At 38.5% G+C, this 19,994-nt stretch overlaps 1 protein-coding gene across 2 annotated transcripts in view; it reads right to left on the bottom strand.

Moving 5' to 3' along the window:
* The window catches only part of WDR44 (WD repeat domain 44), a 79,897-nt gene that overhangs the window by 31,953 nt on the left and 27,950 nt on the right, over positions 1–19,994 (bottom strand). For both annotated transcript variants that reach the window (XM_043571124.1, XM_043571125.1), the window contains exons 2-8: positions 19,440–19,473; positions 12,750–12,824; positions 7,453–8,089; positions 6,830–6,960; positions 5,401–5,496; positions 3,154–3,290; positions 2,035–2,118 (exon numbers count right to left, since the gene is read on the bottom strand). In XM_043571124.1, the coding sequence (XP_043427059.1) occupies positions 2,035–2,118; positions 3,154–3,290; positions 5,401–5,496; positions 6,830–6,960; positions 7,453–8,089; positions 12,750–12,824; positions 19,440–19,473 (1,194 nt within the window). The remainder of the gene's footprint in view (positions 1–2,034; positions 2,119–3,153; positions 3,291–5,400; positions 5,497–6,829; positions 6,961–7,452; positions 8,090–12,749; positions 12,825–19,439; positions 19,474–19,994) is intronic.

Raw genomic sequence — 19,994 nt, 5'->3', positions numbered from 1 at the left:
GAAGATATGTCCATTGCATATTAGAGATTTTAAAAAAGCAAGCCAACAGGGTGCTTGGCTGGCTCAGTCAGTAGCGCATCTCAGGGCCGTGAGTTTAAGCCCCACATTGGGCATGAAGCCTACTTAAAAAAGGCGGGGGGGGGGGGGCAAAAGAAGCAAGCCGACAAACCATACGCACAGTATTATTTCCACTTTTGTGAGGGAAAACGTTCTATGGAGAATACACCTAATTATTAACACAGATTATTTCTGGGGGTAAAAGTATGAAAGGCTTTCATTTTCCATTTTCCTCTATTTATTTTTTGAAATGTTTATTTATTTTGAGAGAGAGAGCATAAGCAGGGAAGGGGCAGAGAGAAAGAGAGGAAGAGAGAGAATCCTAAGCAGGCTCCACACTGCCAGCACAGAGCCTGATGCGGGGCTCAATCTCACTAACTATGAGATCGTGACCTGAGTCAAAATCAGGCATTTAACAGACTGAGCCACCCAGGTACTCCTTGCAATCAAAATATGACCTGACATTCTTTTTTTTTTTTTATTATTAATGTTTATTTTTGAGAGAGAGAGAGAGAGAGAGAGAGAGGCAGAGCACGAGCAGGGGAGGAACAGAGAGAGAGGGAGACACAGAATCCGAAGCAGGCTTCAGGCTCCAAGCTGTCAGCGCAGAGTCCTGTGTCGGGCTCGAACCCACGAACCGTGAGATCATGACCTGAGCTGAAGTTGGACGCTTAACCGACTGAGCCACCCAGGCACCCCATGACCTGACATTCTTATGTGTCGACTTACCTGCTGTCACAGTTTGCTACTTCTATTTTGCTGGGAGCTCAGATGAACCAGATGACCAGATATTAAAAAATTATGTAAAAAGTAAGTATAGTGGCTTTGAATAAACCTAAGGAGCTTTTCTTTTGGAAAACTAATGAGCTCTGGGGCACTTCTCTCTCAAATAAATAAACATTTTTTAAAAATTAAAAAAAAAAGAAAAAAGAAAAATAATGAGTTTAAATGAATGGAGTGACAGCTCTCCTGGATGTTTACCTATCTCCTTCATAATTCCTCATTTTCCTATTCCTGTTAGTTGCCATTGCTGACAACCAAGTTCCAGACACCTGAGCTTTCATCCTATCCCTGCACTGTGGGTAAATCTTTTCGAAGAATTCTCAATGCTTTCTTTCCACACTAGGAAAAGATCAGACTAGAGTGGAGAATTTGCTTTGGACCATAGACTAAATTATTGTCAAATAAGTGATTGGTGTATAATGAAGCAAAATCTACATGTCCACCATTGTCTTGACGTTTGCGAGGGAAACAGAGGGATGGCATGATCACAATCCTTTTGCAACATATGATTTAGTTATTTAGCCCCCATTTATCTCGTTTTTTAAAATTAGAAAACAATTTAAAATAAAATAAAGGGGAAATGTAAGTTATGTAGACCGTAGGTGCCACTGAAATTGAGACAAGCAAATTTACTATGAACTGGAGAAGTTAGGAAAAATTGTGTTAGTTGGGTTTAGAAAAACAAATAGGATTTGAGAGCAACTTCAAGGACAATCATGTCCCTCTACGAACACTTCTCATATCTACTGTCAGAAAAATAATCCAGGCATGATGCAAAATTTATTGATCATTTAGTATTTCTCAGATAGTATAGAAATGACCAATAATACAGCCCCAAGTAATTCGTCATCCATTCGCTGGGGGTAGGAAGTGGTGGTGGTAGACAGACATATACACTAGATGGGACATAGACTGAAAGCAGTAGGGCAGGGGCTCCCGGGTGGCTCCATCGGTTAAGTGTCCGACCCTTGATTTCGGCTCAGGTCACGATCTCACAGTTTGTGGGATCGAGCCTGGTCAGGCTTTGCTCTGTCTGACAGGGAGGAGTCTGCTTGGGATTCTTTCTCTCCCTCTTTCTCTGTCCCTCCCCCTGCTCACGTGTACTCACTCACTCACTCAATAAATAAGCATGGCGATTCTCATAAATTTTAAATAAAAGCTTGGAATAAAGAAAAAGGATGCACTGTAACTCACGTTTTCTGTTTTAACCTTCCACCATCAGTATCTGTTGTTTGAGACTGCAACTTCTCTTCGTCATCTGACTGTGCTGCGTCATTACTACAAGAAGGGGAAGAAATCATTGTAAGAGAAGACATTTCCCCATCACCTCAAACGTCTTATGGATACTTACTATATACTCAGATACTCGGAATAAGAAAAAAAAAAGACTATGTTAACATACTTTTTGTAAGTTTCATTTAAATGATGATCCTGAGAAGTTAGACTTGAGAGATCAAATAGAATCTTTAAGCATGGTATAATGTACAAAATGCAAGTGAAAGCAATTTAGGAACTTATGGAAAACCTACTACCAATGAGCCTTTTTGCTGGACAAAACCTGCTGCACAGAAATGACAAATTAACTTTCTCCTAACTCTTCAGGCACATCATGTATTACACTTTATTAAGATTTGCTTTCAAAATAATTATTCCTTCGATCTACATATATCGCACAGTAAAGTCAATCCCCTTACTCTGAAGCCATTTTCTGACCTACAAAGATAATACAATTACTTTTAAAATCTGTGGCCCTTGAAGCAAGGTTTCAGAACACCAGGTGTTCATTCTGCATGGCTTTTTACCTTTAACATGTTTCAATAATGTCTCTAGTATTATATACATCATTTCAAAAGAGAAACCAAGGAGCGCCTGAGTGGCTCAGTCAGTTAAGCATCCAACTTGATTTTGGCTCAGGTCACGATCTCACAGTTAGTGAGTTCGAGCCCCGTGTCTGGCTCTGCACTGACAGCACAAAGCCTGCTTGGGATTCTGCGTCTCCTTCTCTCTCTGCCTCTCTCCTGCTGGCGCATGCGCTCTGTCTCTCTCAAAAATAAATAAATCAACATTTAAAAAAAATACATAAGAGAAACCAAATACTATGAGATGTAAGATATATACTATTGTCTCTAAATAACTGTATGGTCTTAAGAGAGAACAATGTTGAAGAATACATACATCAACTAACTCTATTTTAATTCCAAATTTAAAAAAAGAAGATTGAATGCAACCACATTAGGGTCTGTTAGAGTTCATAAACAGAGAAATCTTCACCACTCCGAAATACTATGAATAAATAATAACAATAGCCCATACCTTACATATTCCTTAGTTCTTCTCATGATGTGCAGAGTGAGGGGATTAATACCTGTTGGCAGTTTCTCTTCCGCAAGACTCAAAGGGATTTCTTCGCCAGTATCCAGGTTTTTAATCATGACACTGGCTAAAATTTCCTGAGGTAACAAAGAACACCAAGAGGACCTATAATTTAATTATCTTTTTGAGTCTACGAAATCCTCAAACATTTAAGCTAAGGACTTTCTGGATACCTTCAGTACCGTGTACAATACTTTTCAACTTTTTCAGTGAGATACAATTCACACACTGTAAAACGTACTCATTTAAAGTATATACAGTTAAATGATTTTGAGTAAAATCGGAGTTGAGCAACGATCACCATTATTTAAGTTTAGAGCATTTCCACTACCTCAAAAAGAAACCCCACGCCCATTAGACAGCATACCTCATTCCCCTCTCCTCCCAGCCCCTGGAAACCACCAATCTGATTTTGTCTCCGTGGTTTGCCTATTCCGGACACTTCATATAAATCAAAACATACAGTACGTGGTCTTCTGTGACGGGCTTCTTTCACTTAGGACCATATTTTTAAGGTTCATCCACACTGCAGCATGTTTCAGAACTTCACTCTTTTTAATTGCCAAAAAGAAGTGCCATGTGCCCTTGTTGGGATGAGCACTGGGTGCTATATGTAGGGGATGAATCAACGACTGGATTCTCCTGAAATCATTATCGCACTAGATGCTAACTGACTTGGATGTTAATTTTTAAAAAATTAAAAGAAAATAGTCCACATGGATAGGATATACCACATTTTATTTATCCATTCATGAGCGATGAACGTTTGTGTTGCTTCCACACTTTGGCTATTATGAATTTTGTGTGTGGACATAGGTTTTCATTTCTCTTTGGTGTATACAGAGGAGTGGAATTGCTAGGTCACGGTTAACTCAATGTCTAATATTTTGACGAACTGCCAAACTGCTTTCCAAAGTACAATAGGTTTTTAAAATGTGTTTAAATGAAATGAAAACTGGAGCGCCTGGCCGGCTCAGTCAGTGGAGCATGTGGCTCTTGATCTCAGGCTTGTGAGTCTGAGCCCCACGCTGGGTGTAGAGACTACTTAAACTTAAAAATTAAAAAAAAAAAAAAATCTTCAAAAAGAAGAAAAGAGGGGCGCCTGGGTAGCTCAGTTGGTTAAGCATCTGACTCCTGATTTCAGCTCAGGTCATGATCTTGCGGTTTGTGAGTTCGAGCCCCGCATCAGGCGCTGCACTGACAGCAAGGAGCCTGCTTGGGATTCTCTTCCTCGCTGTCTGCCCCCTCCCCCGCACTCTCTCTCTTTCTCAACATAAATAAACTTGAAAAGAAAAGACACATGGACACTCAGATTTTGCTTCCAAACTTCATTCGGAATAAATTGGCCAAAAGATGTATACTAAATTTTAATGGTAAGGAGCACTGAGTCTGTACTGTATATTACCTAACAAGTATAAAAACATATAACTATAATTAACATCAAGTTCTTTTTAAGCCCACTTGCTATAAAACTTGAGCCTTGTTTTCAACACATTTATTCTATCATAATTATATAAAAAGGCAAGTTTAAGTTACAGTTGCAAACTCTAGCATATTAAAGAAATAAAAATGGGGCACCAGTCAGTAGAGGATGCGACTCTTGATCTTGGGGTTGTGACTTTGAGACCTATGTTGGGTGTAGAGTTCCCTTAAAAATAAACACATAAATAAATAATCTTTTAAACTAAGAATATCATCATGGGGCGCCTGGGTGGCTCGGTCGGTTAAGCGTCCGAGTTCAGCTCAGGTCATGATCTCACGGTTTGTGAGTTTGAGCCCCGCGTCAGGCTCTGTGATGACAGCTCAGAGCCTGGAGCCTGCTTTCGATTCTGGGTCTCTCGCTCTCCCTCTACCCCTCCTCCCCTCATGCTCTGTCTCTCTGTCTCAAAAAGAAATAAACATTAACCTAAGAAAATCATCAATTTTCATTTTTTCTTCTACATATGTTTTTGCTTAACGGCAATAAACTTAAAAAAATTTTAATCCTGGTAAAATACACACAATATAAAATTTACCATTTTAACCATCGTTGTATAGTCATATAGTTCGTTGTATAGTTCAGTAGCATTAAGCACATTCACAATGCTGTGCAACCATCACCACCATTCATCTCAAGAACTTCTTCAACTTCTCATTATGATTTTTGTATTTTATGTTTTTAAGAACAACAAAAAAATCTAATTATACCTCATCAGTAAGCTCTCTCCCAGAGTTGGATCTAGGTCTCTGAGGGCCCATCACTTCACCTGCTATGGTCTGCCCATCAGGTGCTTTTCCATTTTCCTAAAATTATAATTTCATAAATAGAAAGTAGATGGAGTCAATTTCTATAAATACTCAATTATTCATTACCACACACAGTTCTAAAGAATTCCATAATTCAGATAATGGAGGCTACTGAAAATTTAAATGAAACACTCCATTTCAGTCCTTTATTATTCCCAGCATGCTGAAAAACATTAGGTATCAAAACCATTGCTGCCTATGAAATAATGTCTTAGTAGTCTTGAAAGCAAATAGATGTTCTATTTGAACCTGACCCAAAAGCAGTTCTCTACTAGGAGAATGCCAGCACTAACAATGCCATTAATCAGGGCTATACGTGCGCATATCTCAAAGGCAGGGGCTGGCAAACTTTTTCTGTAAAGAGCCAGATAGTAAATATTTTAGGCTTTTTGCTTCATATGTAGTTTCTGTCATGTATTCTTTTTTTTTTTTTTTTTTTTTTTTTAAACAGCTCTTTAAAAATGTAAAGACTGGAGTCAGTTGAGCGTCTGACTCTTGGTTTCGGCTCGTCATGATATCATGGTTTGTGGGTTCGAGCCCCTCGTCGGGCTCCATGCTGTCAGTATGGAGCCTACTTAGAATTCTCTCTCTCCCTCTCTCTCTCTCTCTCTGCCCCTCCTCTGCTCACTCTGTCTCTCTCAAAGTAAATAAACTTAAAAAAAAATGTAAAGACCATTCTCAGTTTGGGGATCCTATAAAAACAGGCGATTGCCAGTCTTTGCTCTAAGGCACCAAAGTGCTGTATCTTCGAGTCTGCTAACCTGCCCCAACCACAGCTACCACATAAGTAAGCCTTGAGTCCCAGAAACCGGCCATGGTAAATATACATGCCATCAGGTCCTTTCTATTGCCTCATATATGGATATATAGCCTAGTACATGAAGTTTTTGTTCATAATTATATAAAGGAAATTGTAATTTGACCACAATTATAAATAACTTTGACCACTATAGGTCAGGTAAATGAAGACTGTAGTTGATGTTTATTAGTATTACAATAGTATCACAAAATGCAGCATTCTTTCGTTATTTTAATTGTCTACTGAATGCCAGGTGCTTGGCACACATTAGCTCATTTCATCCTTTAAGACACCTTCAGGGAAGGTTTTCCCCTCATCTTATCCATGGGCCGTCTGAAACTCAGATATTAATATAGCTTTGCTAGAATCACTGAGCTATGCAGTAGCAGAGCTGGCAAAGGGACAGAAGAAAGCCAGGTTTAGGGACAAGGAAATAATTTTGCCTGAAGAAAGAAGGCTCAAAAAGCAACAAACCAGCCAGCTGCAGAAAGTTGTTTACGCTTGTATCAAATACAACATGAATTCACCAACCTGAGCAGTAACTATTTTATCTCCACTGGTAGCACTCGCCAAATCAAGAGAAGGCTGAGAATCCTTGACTGTATTCTCTGAAGCCATGTTCGTACTTAGGAGAGTATCAGATGTAATATTCTCTTTGGGAACTGCAATGATGATGATGATAATAATAATGATGATGATGACAATGGCAACAACTAGTATTTATACAGGACCTTATATATAGCTTGAAAAGTGCTTTAACCTTTGTCTGATTCTTACGACAATCCCACGAGGAAAGTGGTTTTATAATTCTCATCTTATATATGGGGACACCAGGGTTCAAACAAGTTATTTAAATTCTTCCAAGCTATACAACTTACACATGAAGAGATCTAAGTCTTGAATGCAAATCTTAAGTCCCCAATGGAAACGGATTTCAAAGTTTGAAGTCTGCTGAAATGTTCTGTTCGAGTACAGTAATGTAACTTACTACCAATGTAAAACACTGTCACTTTTAATTACTAAAATAACTTTTAGAACTTGGTCATGGTCATCAACATGGCTGTATATAGTATAAACTGAAATAAAATTGGAAAGTTAAATAGTTTCAACTCCAAAATCTCCCCACCAAAAGTTATTTCTCAGTTAATACTTGCCATCTAGATCAGGTGTTTTAAGGGCCTCAAACTCCAATTCGCTTTTCTTTTTTCTTGGTGGCGGAGCAGGTCGAGATGGAGGTGGGGGTCTAGGAGGTGGGAAATTAGTTGGAGGGGGAGGGCGTGCCGGAACAGGCTTCTTTGTACTAGCCACTATATCAGGTTCCGGAGTAAGTTGTCTTGGGGGTTTGGCAGGAGCCACTTCTTCCATGGCAGCAAAATCTTTAGTAGATAAAGAGTTTGAGGACACAGGTTCTAGAACATCACTTCCTTTGACTTCCACGGCTTCCTTGTTCAATACTTCTGCTTCGCTTTCAGGCACGTTATGCTGCTCAGCTGAACTTATTTCAGTTAACTTCGTGATTTCAGCTATTGACTTCTCACAGGTGTCATCAGAAGAAAAACATCTATTTGATTCTAATTCAGTTTCTTCTATTGCATTTTGATTCTCTGCCTTTTTGGAATCTTCCTGCAGGACTTGATCTATGGCTAACAGTCCAGGTATGTTGCTAAGATCTGATCCAGCTCCAACAGGACTGGCAGTAGCCTGATCAGAGTGTCCTTTTCCTTTGGAATCCGAAGAGTCATCTTCAAGCTGTAGTACTTTCTGACTCTCCTCAATAATACTTTCAATAATCTGGTGAAAGGTTCAAAAGCAGCTCTTAAAAAATGAAGCTATTTATAAGAACATAATAACAGCTAATCATTTACATAGTACTTAGTATGTGCCAGGGCATGTTCTTAACACTTTACATATTTTAATCTTCACAATAACCATATGAGATAGCACTCTTAATGTCATTATACAAATGAAGGAACAGAGCATAGAGGGATCAAGTGACTTGTCTGGGGTCACAGAGCTAGTAAGTGATGAAGCTGGCAAAACTCCAGGGAGTTTGGTTCTGGAATCTGTACTCTTAAACCATTACAAAAGGGAATCCGTTAGTAGGTATAATCACAACAGTTCAACCAACCCTGTAAAGTTCAAACCTAAATTTACATTCACACTCCTGACGTCCTAGTGCACGTACATATTTATGCCAAGTTAGTTTTAGTAACAACCTGTTGCTTTGAGCCTAGTTAACAAAACCATGAGAATCAAAACCACCTAGTGCAAGAGTTCAAACTGTTTAGTTCTGAACTTAAGCCTATGACAGAAAAAGCCAGCAGGTGCAGAGAGATTAACATTCTTAAACAAACTACACCTAATACTCCAATATTCAGAGAAACAGTAGGACTACAAAAAGGGTTCAAACACTCAGCTCACTTTGCTTTTTTCCCTTTTATTTCTTGCCTGTAGCTGAAAAATACAGACAGGGTTTCTATATCTTCTAACATTTGGAAACAAAGATGTTCTCTATCCAGCGCTGTCATTATTACCACTTAAAAACTCCCAGTCCACTTATCTTTCCACCGGGCCCAACCATGGATGACGTCCGCTTTCTCAATTCCTTGGCTCCAGAAAGTTAACAGAACGTGTCACAGAACCATCCTGATGTCGCGTACCACAAATTCACGCTGACTTCAACTGGACAGGACTGCTGCTCAACAATATTCCTCCCTGATTTCCCAGCACGGTCCACACATTAATTGGTCTCAACCTTCACATTTTTATCCTCATCCTACCACACTTTTACCAGAGGGATATTAACTAGAGTCCACCTACTTTGTCAATTAGGGGGTTACCAAGCGCTGAGTACCCTAGTGATAACAGAAGCCGGGGTTGAAGAAAGAGTAAGAGGTAAACAACACAGAGATAGCCAGCACGATGTAGGTTTTCCCAAAGCTTGGCTGTAAGTGGAAGAAGCTGCAAGAAAGTGACGCAGCACTTTTATAAGCTGAGGGGAAGGAGCCAATGGAAAGTAAGATAAGAAAGTTCTGGAGAAGAAGGGAAAGAGGGTCTCTTGTGTATTAGACCAGTACACGTATTTCCCATTTTATCATCACATAGGCCTTGACGTAGCTGGATTATCTCCCTTCTACGGAAACAAGAATCTGAGGTAAAGCCATTAAGAATTTTGTCCAACGTCCACAGCTAGTAAACTACAAAGTCAAAACTGAAATCCAGGTTTTTCTCAAAAATCTAGTGGGTTTTTTTTTTTAATGTTTATTTTTGAGAGAGAGAGAGAGAAAAAGAGCAAGTATGGGAGGGGCAGAGAGAGAGGGAGAGACACAGAATGTGAAGCAGGCTCCAACTCATGAGCTGTGAGATCATGACCTGAGCCGAAGTCGGACACTTAACCTACTGAGCCACCCAGGCGCCCCCAGGCTTCTTAGTCTCTAATGTGTACATGAAGCAGCTTATCTGCTGAAAGTGAGAAGGATATAAGTGGGCACAGTGAATGTGAGATGACTGTAAAGGTCTGAAATAATCACTATGCATAATGGAAAGACTGACACCAGAAGAGGGGTTAAAACAAGGTTAAAAATCACAGGTCTTCTCTAATCCCTTATATGAGAACAATTTCTCCCTTGACTGAACTCTACCCTTCTTACCGTTCACTACAGTGTGAACTATAATATAAACACAAGGTGGTATGTGGGTTAGCTCTACATAAATACTTTCTCCATGGCAGATAAATAGCTCTTGAAAAATAAAGCCCGTGTTGTCTTCCTCCTGATATGCCCCCATAGCACCTACTAACAGTCCCGAGCTCTGCTTCAGGAGGTAGCAAATAGAGGAAAGACCCAGAGAACAGTGAGGATTAAGACCAACAATGGAGATGATCGTGCTAAGGCAACTGTTGGCTTCCTATCACCTCCCTGCTTCAAAAAACTCACTGCTTTTCCAGTGACTGTACAATAGAAACCAGATGTGTTAGTATGACATAAGAGGCATTCCCATAATTTGGCCGGGACTTTGGTCTCTATTCTCATCTGCAAACATGCTGCACGTTTCTCCATGCCTTTGGTTATGCCTTTCAACTCCCATCTTTGCCTGCCCAAATCTTATCCATTCATCGAGAACCAGCTCAGATGTTACTTCCTCCATGAAGTCTTCCTCATTCCTATCCTCAAGCAGGAAGTAAAGTCTCCCTTTCTGTTCTTATAATAGTTTGTAAGTCTACTTGAACACTTTTTACATTCAGTTTTGTGTTTATCTAATTTCCTCTACTAAAATGTAAACTACTGGGGACAGGGATTGTGTCGTGCCTGGTGCAGTGTATATCCCACAGCCTTTATCATTCATATGTGATACCTAAATTGATCGAAAAAACTAGAGCTTAAAAAGTGAGACCTAGTCTTGAGCCTCACTCAACCTCTCCAGTGTTTACTATGTTTTTCAGTTTCTAAACTACTTAAAAATCATTTTTTGGCCACTATTAGTTACCCATTTGCATCCTAAGAAAAAATTCTTAAAAAGGAAAAGAAAAACTCTACTGGAAAACACAGAAACGTTCCAAGTTTTCAACAATAAAAATGGGCTAGATACATTGTAATATATTTGCTTGATAGAAACTGACACATGAAATAAAAACTGAGTATTGAGACTGTGTGATGAAATATGATGAAAAGTAATAATGGCAAGAGGAAAAGGTAAAATATAAAATTCTATCTACACTACAATTAGGTAAAAAAAAAAAAGGCATGCAAATGGGTGAGAACCAGAAAGGAATGCTGAAAAATTAAGATGGCTGTTTGTTACAATGTAGAACTGTGGACAATTTCTGATTTAAACAGGAAAAAAAAGGGTATTGCTCATATCTTACTTATGCTGATACACAATACGTTTCTCCCAAAAAAATTCCTTTTAAGGGGGGAAGTATGATCACTATTGAAATATGGAGTCCATTAAATTTATAAATTCCATAAGGGTAGAACAATGGATCTTCATTGGGGGGTGATTTTGCCCCCACACTCTTCCCCAGACATTTGGTGATGTCTGTAAGACATTTTTAATTGTTGTGATGGAGTGGGGGTAGGGAGGAATCTATTGATATCTAGTGGGTAGAAGCCAGGAATGCTGCTAAATATCCTACAACGCATAGAATAGTCTCCCCTTCCCTCTGCAACAAAGAATTATTCAGCCTAAAGGTGCCTGGGTGGCTTAGGCAGTTAAGCATCTTGATCTCAGCTCAGGTCTTGATCTCAAGGTTGTGAGTTCAAGCCCTGTGTTGGGCTCCACGCTGGGCGTGAAGCCTACTAAAAAAAAAAAAAAAAAAAAAAAAAAAAAAAAATTATTCAGCCCAAAGTGTCACTGTTGAGAAACTCTGGGATAGAGAATGTGTCATTTTGCTGGTCTCCAGAAACCCACTGGCTAGAACGGGGCCAGGGGCACAGAAAATACTCAAAGTAACATAACTGAACAAACACACAGCATCCTTTCTCCTTGGGTTTTATCCTGATACTGTGAACTACCCGTGGTCAAAATTTTTATCTTGTGTTCTGTCCCTTCTAGTAAACCAAACTCTGAAGCTTTTCTTTTCTTTTTTTTTTTTTTTTACTGTTTATTTATTTATGGGAGAGAGACAGAGCACAAGCAGGGAAGGGTAGAGAGAGAGGGAGACACAGAATTGGAAGCAGGCTCCAGCCTGAGCTGTCAGCACAAAGCCTGATGTGGGGCTTGAACTCACAGACTGTGAGATAATGACCTGAGCTGAAGTAAGATGCTCAACCGACTGAGCCACCCAGGCGCCCCCAAACTCTGAAGTTTTAAAGCATCAATTCTATAAAAGGTATTGAAGGCACTATCAGAGTAATGATTTCTTATAACCTCCAACTCATAAAGACATCAGGATTTGTTGCACTGAGCGTTTCAATACCTTTAACTCTTGGTAGTAACCTCAAGAAGAGCTGTTCTGGGGCGCCTGGGGGGCTCAGTCAGTTAAGCGTCCAACTCTTGATCTCAGCTCAGGTCACGATCTCATGCTTTGTGAGATGGAGCCCTGCGTTGGGCGCTGTGCTAACAGCACAGGTTCTCTCTCTACCTCACCCTTTGCCCCTCCCCCGATCTCTCTCTCTCTCAAAATAAATAAACTTAAAAAAAAAATAGTTGTTCTGATAATGGCCTCTAAGAATAGCTTATTCTAATACAAATACAAGCATAAAAAATAAAAACACATTACATGTTTCTAAATACTGTTTCAAGGAAAAATTATTGATTGGTTCGATTATCAAATGACCTCTAAAAAGCCTGATGTGTCTTCAATCAGAAACTCAAGATTCAAAGAACATTTACTGAACATCCAGCAAGTACACAGCACTATACTAAAAGAATATAGAAAACTTTTCCACTTTAAATATATCATATAAATAGAATATCTGTTAAACTAATACTGACATTATATCTTACTAACCTTTTTAGACACATCTTGTTTCAATTCTTGTACAGGAGACTCATTTCCAATTTTGTATGCAGTGTTCTCAGTTTCCTATATTAAAAAGAAAAAGCAGAGACCAAATGATGACTTCCTTTCTTTAAAATTCTGTTTAAGGGGCGCCTGAGTGGCTCAGTCAGTTAAGCGGCCAACTTCAGCTCAGGTCATAATCTCACTGTGCGTGGGTTCAAGCCCCACATCGGGCTCTCTGTTCTTTAGCGTGGAGCCCACTTCGGATCGTCTGTCTCCCTCTCTCTCTCTCTCCCTCAAAAATAAATTTAAAAACATTAAAATTCTTTTTAAGATGGGTACAAATTAGAAAATACAGCATTGATAAAGCAAAGGCCCATAGAGCTTAGATGTTTGTATACTGAAGACGGCCCAGAGATTTTATGTCAACAGGGACAATCTGATTTGTGTAAGGTTACCAATCAGCAATTTTCTATTTTTGTACAGCAATCAGATATTTTCCTTTAAAAGTGCCCCTCTTTTTAACATTAAAAACCATACCGGAAGATAAGAACTACCAAGCACCTCTGTAGCTTAAAAAGATTCAGGATTTAAACAAAGGGTTGAGTCAGAATTGTTCTTTTTCCCAGAGTATTGCTCCATAAATATGCATAAATATAAAAGTACATAATGCAGAAAACCACATTCAGAGAATAGTTTTCTTAAAAGCTCTACATGTTTTAGATGAAAGCAATCAAGACAAGAAGTTAAATCAAGTCCCCCCAAACAGTAAGAGATGAAAAAAATTAAACCCACCAAAAATACATATATATCTACGTATACATTCATATACACATACGTACATATATATATATATTTGGGAGGTCAGAGACGGTAGAAATGGATACAGTTTTTCTGCTGGAAAAAAATTCTGGTAAAACAAGACAATCGTACATTTGCAAATGTAGCATAGTATTTATCTCCATCCTAAATTGTCACTACATTTACTAAAGTATAGCAATTTGAGTGCTACTAACAACACTAAGAAAAAAAACTTTTCATAATTTTTATACACAACATAGAGTTAAAAAAGGTCACTATAACCATTTTTGACAGATAAGCAACCTAAGGCACATAAGGATGTATGTAAGTATCAAGGTAGCACTTATACAAGTATTAGGATATGATCATGATCGGTGCCGTGATAAAATTACTCCAGATTAATATAATGCTGAAGATTTAATGTGCTAGAGAAATTTATGTAGAACTTCTGATATCTTCAAGCTTAAAAGCTGTTTCATGGAATTTTAAGTGTCAGGTAAAACCCAAACTATCACAACCCATGAGGGCCTATATCTTTGACATCTTTATTTCTCACCTCCCTTGTCCACCACAACCCCACAATTACATTTTGGCCAACTGGATGGTTCTTTACCATCCTTAGAGCAATAGCTCAAGTGTTTTTAGAAAAGGGTGCCTGGGTGGCTCAGTTGGTTAAGCATCTGTCTGACTCTTGATCTCAGCTCAGGTCTTGATCTCAGGGTCATGAGTTCAATCCTTACAGAGGACTCTCTGCGCTGGGTCTGAAGCCTACATTAAAACAAACAAACAAACAAACAAACAAACAAACAAACAAAAAACGCTTTCCCTAACCACCTTAAAATAGCCTTACCTGCTTAACTTTCTATCACATTATCATATTTTCTGTTTCTTCATTGCAGTTATCACCATCTGAAACAACCTTGTTTACTTGTTTGTTTATTTATTTTTTTTGTCTCTTCCCTGCCCCACTAAAACGTAAGCTCTATGAGAACAGAGACTTTTTCTGTCTACCACTGCACAGCCAGTACCTAAAAGAGTGCTGGGCAAAAGTAACCATTTGCTAAATGAATGCTGAATAACACATGCCTCTGGCTTTTCTTCAGTAAATACATATATCTTAAGTTTACATATCCTTTAATCAAATCCTGGTTTTAAACTAAAAAGGAACAACCCTAGGGGCGCCTGGGTGGCGCAGTCGGTTAAGCGTCCGACTTCAGCCAGGTCACGATCTCGCGCTCCGTGAGTTCGAGCCCCGCGTCGGGCTCTGGGCTGATGGCTCGGAGCCTGGAGCCTGTTTCCGATTCTGTGTCTCCCTCTCTCTCTCTGACCCTCCCCCGTTCATGCTCTGTCTCTCTCTGTCCCAAAAATAAATAAACGTTGAAAAAAAAATTAAAAAAAAAAAAGATCTCTAATCAAAACCAATTAGTAAGATAATCTTGACAAGACCAGGGAGAGAGAATACTTGAAAGCTGATGGTCATTAAGAACAGTTAATGAATATTAGAGAAACACCTTCAGCTGTCGTATGAATTAAGTATATTTATCCAATTATCCTCCAATAATTGTTCATTAATAGGAAAATCAGAAGCACTGCACAACATAATCCCATGGGTATGTTTCCTAAGTTAACCAAAGCAAAAATACACACTCATAATTCCTGTACCTCGATTTAATTTGTTTTAAGTATTTACAAGGGTCACAGATTAACATTCTCACACTGATCAAAACTGCCAAGCAGTGGGGCACCTGGGTGGCTCAGTTGGTTACGTGTCCGACTTTGGCTCAGGTCATGATCTCAGGTCATGAGTTCGAGTCCTGCATTGGGCTCTCTCCTGTCAATACAGAGCCCGCTTTGGATCCTCTGTCCCCCTCTCTCTCTCTGCTCCACCCCACTCTCAAAAATAAACATAAAAAAAAAAACCTGCCAAGCTAAGCAGCGATTGCACTTCTATCTTACTTGGCTTTAACAAAACTCTCCTGGACTTTGAACCTTTGAAAGGTATCAACCTCTATAAGGTAAACTGTGATTAAGTCACAAGTTTAATGGAGTGATATGGCACCTACCAGAGGATCTAATCTCCAGAGAAGTTAATCAGAAGATTTCTCAGTAAAACCTAATTTGGGGTTTATATAGTCATCTATGACTCTCAGTGGTGTGTAAGGTCCAGGTCCTTCCCCTAGCATCTTGATCAGGCTTGGGAGATGAAACAGTGGAAGCCAAAAATGTGCCTGCAGACAACCAACACCAGCTTAGACTTCACACACTCCTCACTTATCACCTCCTTCTGGAGATGGGCCTGCCCCATTACTAAAGCACAGGGCCTACTAAATCCCAGCTTCCCACCATTAGGCCGTTTCTTGAACCCCTGCCGATCACAACCTCAGAAACACACGTCCTTAAAAGGTATGGTAGATCATTCAATTTCTAGTCATTCACACCACGGTTTCCCTCCACGTCTGTTGGATATTAGAGAGCTGCGTGGACCCTCCTCACAGTATTCAGTTCTATGACTAGAGCTTTTAATTTTAAGAAGCACATCCAACAAAAGACTGATCATTTTCACAAATCATTTGTACAAAAGTAATCTACGCTCAAGGAAATCTTCATTATTATTTACTAAAGAAGAGTAAGCTAAAAATGTTAGTTATTGAGGCATCTGGCTGGCTTAGTTGGTGGAACATGCAGCTCTTGATCTCAGGGCTGTGAGTTCAAGCCCCGTGTTGGGTGTAGAGAATGTTTAAACAAACTTACAAAAACTCTTTAAAAAATAAAATAAAATAAAAATGCTAGTTATTAAAAAATTCAGGTCACTTCTAGTTTTTAGTAGTGAGGAATGGGAAGGTATTAACAGTGACTAAAGTGAAATTTTATGTATTTTTTAAAATTTATTTATAGCCTTTTTTTTTTTTTTTTTAGTAATTTCTACCTTCAACGTGGGGCTCAAACTCAAGACCCTGAGATCAAGAGTCCCATGCTCTTCCAACTGAGCCAGCCAGGTGCCCTAAAAATGAAATTTTAATTTTTTTTTCAACGTTTATTTATTTTTGGGACAGAGAGAGACAGAGCATGAACAGGGGAGGGGAAGAGAGAGAGGGAGACACAGAATCGGAAACAGGCTCCAGGCTCTGAGCCATCAGCCCAGAGCCTGACGCGGGGCTCGAACTCACGGAGAGCGAGATCGTGACCTGGCTGAGGTCGGACGCTTAACCGACTGCGCCACCCAGGCACCCCCCAAAAATGAAATTTTAAAAAAACGTTTTAGAGATGTGATCTCTACTGTTTTTTGCTGAGAAAAGTTAAAAAACAAAAACAAACAAAAAAAACAAGAAACAACTCTTAAATAGTGGTCATGTCCATCCACCGATTCTTATCAATGTGATCCCTTTGTCCAAGGCTCCAGTCTTGACATTCTAACTGCCTCTTAACAGCTCTCTGCACTTAGTCTCTTCCCTCCAAACTGTCTCCCACCCTTCCACCACTTATCTTTCCATTAATTCCTGCATAAACAAAACAAAACAAAACAAAACAAAACTCTGAAGAGCACAACTGTAAGACGTATAAAACCTGACTTTTAAAATGTCTTGCTTCAAAATTTTAAAGCCCAGAGTTCTTAACCTGACATTCAAGGTTGATCGAAATCTGGCCCCACTTTACTTCTCCATCATTTTACCACTGAAACGTTTACACGGGTCACGCCAGTCTTTCAATGCTCCCAGCAAATTCTATACCTTTGCATCGTAATGAGCTCATGCTACTGCCTAACATACAATGCTTTCCCAGTTTTTCTCTGCCTATGTAGATTTCTCCCAATTTTCAAAGCCAGGCACAAGTTCTACCTCTTCCCTGAAACTTTTCCCTGATACACCAGGTACCTGTGCTCTCGTGATTGTTCTATCTTCCCTTCCACTTCCAAACTCGTTGTGGCACTTCAAGTCTATTCTATTCTACAAATCATCAAAAATCATCTATTTTGATTCTACAAATCATCAAAATTTTCTTTGGATTGCTTAAAATATCAATAGGTATGCTGCTATACATGATATGCATTCAATAGTCGGAGTACCTTCACACCACAGACTACCATTTAACAATACAAAGGAATAAACCGTTGATAACACGCAACGACTTGGATCTCAATCCTTTGAGCCAATCTCAAAAAGTCACACACTATATGACTGAAGTTATAGGACATTCTCAAATGACAACATTACAGAAATGGAAAAGAGCTTACGGGCTGCCTGAGGTTAGGGATGATTTGAGGTAGATGGCGGGTGTGACTTTTATAAAAGGGTACATAGCTCAAGGGAGAGCTTTGCGGTGATGAAATAGACCTCCATTCTGTGGTGGTAGTTACACAAATATACATATGTAATAAACTGAAGCAGAACTATATACTCATATTGTACCAATGTCAAATTTCTGGTTTTGATATTGTACTATAATTGAGATATTGTACTATAATTAAGATATAACCACTGGGTGAAATGGGTGAAAGATACACAGGAGTTCTCTGTACTATGTTTGCAGCTTCTTGTATCTATATTTCAAAATGAAAAGTAAAAACGAACACTATGCAACTGCATGTTTATTTACTAAATATGTATATTTTCTAACTTTATTCAAGTTAAACACAATCTATAATTACTGAGATAAAGTAAATTTCCCAAACCTGTTTGTTACAACCTAAAAACATCTTAGAGCTAAGTGGCTCTTAAAACCTACAAGCATAAACAGCAATTGTCTCTGGATATGGGGATTGGGAGGTGGCGGATGAGGAATGGGAGGGAAGCTACATTTTCAACCATCTACTTTTTGTACTAGACAAATTTTCACCATGTCCACGCATTATTTTTAAAAATTGTTTTTATCAAATACAAGTAAATTTTTATAAAATAGAAGAACTCTCCTTAAGCATTCAGTTTAAGAAAAAGAACATTACCATTAGCTTCTAATCTCTTAAATACCCTTCTCCATCTTCATTACATTCTTTCTCCCTGAGAGATGACTGATACCTTCAAACTTTGTGGTTATTATTCCCTTGCTGTTCTTTATAGTTTTACTATGTTTGTATCTTTAAAGAATATATTCTTTAATTTTACATGGTTTTGAACTTAATATAAATGGAGTATTACTGTATGTATCTTACTGTGACTTTGTGACTTGTTCTTTTCCCCCACTCAACGCTATGGTGCTGAATTCATCCATGGCATTGTACGTAATGAATTCATTCATATCTACTGCTGTAGAGGATGCCACATGAACATGCCACAATTTATCAAAAAGATCGGTATCCAATGTGTATAAATAGAAGGTAAGAATACTGGTAGTAAAAAAAAAAAATTCGGCACATTTGAGATTATATATACATTATATACAGACATACACAAACATACACAAACAGTATATACTCTATTTGACATAAATTGTTCTGTTGGGTGATGTTCTTGGCCTTAAAATGGCTCTCATTGGCACAGTATCTCATAATGTCTCAACACCAAACTTTGCTTGGATATAAGGCTGGGATTGCTTTTTATATATAATGATGATGCCAATGCATATGCCCATAAGAAGTATAAAAGTATTTTGGTTATTCCACATTTTTGTCATGCAAGTATTACTTTTTCAATTAACACACACATATTTTATAGTATTCTTTTATTCTAAACATTATAAAACAAATGGAAGTTAGTGGAAATCTAAAAAACGTACAATCCTTTTCCTCATAGCACAATATTTGTTATTTCTAGAGCACCCAACCACACCTGTAAGATACAGTGACAATACTATTTAACAAAAATAATAAGCAACAGAAAAGCAAGAAAATTTACATAAAATAGAAAAATGAGTGAAAAGTATACACAATTTGTAGAAATAGAATTCTCAGAAAACACAGCTTACCTTTAATGTTGAAATCCCAACCTTTCCTGGAGACCTGTATAGAAATAAAAGGAAGGAGGTATTGAATAGTGGAGGCAAGAAGGGAAATACATCTACACACTTATTAAAGACAAGCCCACATTTTAAAACACTTATATACTTTGTGATTGAAAAAAGTCTTCTGTGCACATAGAAAATGTAGAAAACATAAAAAAGAGAAGAAAATTAAAGTGACCTATAATCCTACGATCTAGGGATTTGAGTATGTACCTTTTGTCTTCCCATATACATATGATGTATAATACTATAATAAACATCCTTGTAAATAAAATTGGGGCACCTGGGTGGCTCAGTCGGTTAAGCGTCTCTTGGTTTTGGCTCAGGTAATGATCTCGTGGTTCGTGAGTTCGAGCCCTACATCCAGCTCTGCACAGAGCCCACTTTTGGGATTCTCTCCCTCCCTCCTTCTCTTTCAAAATAAATAAATAAACTTTAAAATAAGCATCCTTCATAAATAAAATTGTGTGCTCTTCCATGATAATTTTTTTTAAGTGTATTTATTTTGAGAGAGAGAGA

The sequence above is a fragment of the Prionailurus bengalensis genome, chromosome X, assembly GCF_016509475.1.
Source record: "Prionailurus bengalensis isolate Pbe53 chromosome X, Fcat_Pben_1.1_paternal_pri, whole genome shotgun sequence".
In the NCBI taxonomy this organism is placed as follows: Eukaryota; Metazoa; Chordata; class Mammalia; order Carnivora; family Felidae; genus Prionailurus; species Prionailurus bengalensis.
This window is presented reverse-complemented; position numbering and strand designations above follow the sequence as displayed.